The sequence below is a fragment of the Neltuma alba genome, unplaced genomic scaffold, assembly GCF_004799145.2.
Source record: "Neltuma alba isolate B1F8T4 unplaced genomic scaffold, ASM479914v2 tig00001841_pilon, whole genome shotgun sequence".
Lineage (NCBI taxonomy): Eukaryota > Viridiplantae > Streptophyta > Magnoliopsida > Fabales > Fabaceae > Neltuma > Neltuma alba.
Window position 1 is genome coordinate 148,735 of NW_021632639.1, and position 3,173 is coordinate 151,907.

The 3,173-nt window shown below is 38.4% G+C and overlaps 1 protein-coding gene across 1 annotated transcript; it reads right to left on the reverse strand.

Moving 5' to 3' along the window:
* Positions 1–266: 266 nt before the first annotated feature.
* On the reverse strand, positions 267–2,608 carry LOC114712615 (selT-like protein). Its single transcript, XM_028897163.1, has 4 exons — positions 2,363–2,608; positions 2,209–2,282; positions 1,291–1,609; positions 267–622 (listed from the first exon to the last, which is right to left on the reverse strand). The coding sequence occupies exons 1-4, from the start codon at positions 2,558–2,560 to the stop codon at positions 506–508; spliced, it is 708 nt and encodes a 235-aa protein (XP_028752996.1). The 5' UTR covers positions 2,561–2,608; the 3' UTR covers positions 267–505.
* Positions 2,609–3,173: the final 565 nt, after the last annotated feature.

Genomic DNA, 3,173 nt, shown 5'->3' on the forward strand with positions numbered 1-3,173 from the left:
GGTTCAAATTCAAGATCACCCAACGACGTACTTTTTTGGTTTGGTTAACAAGCAAATTTGTCTAAGCATACTTCTATTGCGCAAGAAAAGAGAGAACGCAAACGTCACATACAGATTTATAGCTTGAAATTAGAGCTGGCTTGATGACTATGAAAGGGGGAAAAGTTGAAATTATAATTTTGATGTTCTTTCCTTAGATATATACAATGATTATTCTTTCATTCTCTTCTTCATTTCACCTAAAATGTATATCCAAATTCATATCCTAGTGTAAATATTAATTTCTGACTTAAGAGTTGGCCAAAAAACAAGAAGAATCTGACGCAAGACAAGCCTGAAAGAACTAAAAATCGGTTTTTTGCACATGGACAATTAAGGTTCCAGTATTATTAACTACAGAGATGAAAACCCTACAATATGACATTACTTGGCTATTGGTATAATGGCATCTACTTCACAAAGAAAAGGGAAGTCCACTAGCATCTTTCATGAAAGGCATAAGAACCTAGGACCACAATTCTGGCACACCAACAGCAAGCCTTGCATTTGACATCTTTCTGCCAACGAGTTCTTTCAGCTCAATCTCTCCGGGGAACCTTCCCTCTTTCAGTTTAGAGAACACCTTCAAAGTGAAGACAAGAGATTAGCAAGATCCCAGTATATAGAATAAAGACAGCGCATATCTATTTTACATGTGAAGGAGGGATTTATTTCTATTGGTTATTGGGTGTCACATAACGGTTCATGTATGATTAATTCAGTACGTCCGGTATTCTGGAGCATAAGAATTCATCCACGAATCGAATACTCGACCTATGTAGTAAACATGAGGAAAACCAAAGACCAAAGAGATGAATAAAGATACCAGAGAGAGATCCGCCTTACTCCAAGGAAAAGGATATGCAGATAAGATGGTAAGAGTCTGATATTGGATTGAACTCTTAAAATACTTAGAGAAAGTCTATAATATCCACGACTCAATCTCAAACAAGTTTCATGATGTTGGAGTTAAAATCACATAACTACAGATTTCCTCAAGCAAACAGCTGTGCTAGCAAGACGTGATATATAAGCTCTATGATTGTAGATGGAAAGTTTCTAGCAAATATTAACTGAAAAAGATTATATGGCATGGTAAGCAAGCTGATGAAGCAACTTCAGTGACACTTCTTGCATAGAGACACAATTCATACGAAAGGTAGTATTCACTAAACAGAGGATCTAATCCACTAGCAAATCACCATTCATAAAGTATTTTCGCAAACAAAAGACAGAAGGGAGACAACCAACCAGTTCGTCATTGAAGTAAACTTCGAATGCTCCAGAACTTTGTAGGAACGACTGCAAGGCATTCCCCAGAAGCCAGGTACTAGCCATGGTTCCGAACTTATTAGCACGCAAGTTATAATACCAAGGAGGTGGTGCCACGTAACCTAACATTGGAAAAATCTGTTCCCCTGCCATTACGACCGCTATAACACCAATCTGCACAACTGGAACCACTTTGCTCAGCAGACGTTTTGGGAGTGGTGGGGGATAATTTGCAAGGACAACATCTAACCCTGGAAATTGAGTTTCCAGCATAGTCTTCATAGTTACTGCTGTTCCCCTACAAACAGCAAATCTTTCTCTCTTAATACAAAACTATGGGTCACAATGCAAATAATGAACGAAATATGAGAAAAAACATGAACAAAAAGATTAGAAATTTTCTGGAACTCTCTCGTTGACTTCTAATCTATGAAGCAAATACTTCAAAAATTAGGCTGTGCCCTGACTGTTACATGTCCAATCCTTAAATCAAACAACCAGACACTTCAAATAAACACATGTATGTGGTTCTGCCGCAACGGTTCTTGGCTACTGATCCGAAGCAGATGATACCAACCACATAAGAACTTGCATTCTCTACACAATGCGGCCAATTCAAGTAACGAAACAAAGCAGATGGTATCATTAACATGAAATTTTGCAGCCTTCACAGTTAAACAAACAATTGATAATAGATTAAACTCGTAGACAGGGTCAATCCCTCAATTAAAGAAACGAACAAATGGAATTGCATGTAAGTTTATCACATAAAAAACAGAATCATCGTCACCGCAAATTAATCACTTACAAACTACAATCAACAACCTGAGCGCACCAGAATTTCATTAGAGGGAGAGAGGGAGAGAGAGAATTCAAGAATAGTAAAATCACGCGAACCTGTAGGAGCAGGAAGCACAGAAATTGATGTTTACAGTGTTACCAAGACCCACGCCTCCAAGACCGCTCGATTTCTGAAATTACAAGACAAATAATGAAATAACAAAAAAATTCCAGACGAAGATAAATTCACTTCATGAAACCGAAACCATACCTCAGAGGGAAACTCCATGGTATCAGGGTCAACAGCTGTTCGCTGCTGCGAGTGGGGCGGCGGCTGCTGGTGGTGGTGGTGATGGTGGTGGTGGCGGCCATGAGGGGGCTTCGCTGGAGGCGGAGAGAACAGGCCGATAAGGTCAGAACAAAAGAGGAAAAGCGGCAATCCGAGCAACAACAATTGAGCACGATCCATTGCAGAAGAGAGGAAGACAAACGCTGCTCGTCAATGCGGCGAAAGGAAAAGAAGCATTTGACGAGACTGAAAGGCCAGGCGCCCCTTTGTTTGGATATATGGATAGCATACGCCAGAGCGAACAGGGAGTATCCTACACCGGATAGGAACTGGGCTCATTTTTTATTTTTTAATTTGAGGCTTTTTAGCTCGTTTGAAACAACTTTAACTTGATACAATTTAGTTTTTATAGTTTAAATCATTTAAAATATCGGTTGTATATCTTATAAGGACTTATATGTCTATATAAAGGAAGTTATGCTAATTCAAAGTTTAGGGATTAAGTTTTAGCCAATTTAAGATTAGAGACCGAATTGTATTAAGTTAGATTTTAAGAACTTAATTACAAGCTTGTTAAAATAAGAGTCAAATAATTAAGTTTTTTCCCCTAAATATAAAGGCCACGAGGACCCACGAGAAGGAACTAATTGGTAATTTGCAGCTCAAATACAAGAATCTCAACGAGAACCACTCTACATTCTGTAGTTAGAACGTTCATGCCAATTGGTGTCTTTGATGAGTAAATTGTAGCACAATTATATTCTCTTGACATGTAACCAGAAGTAACAATTTA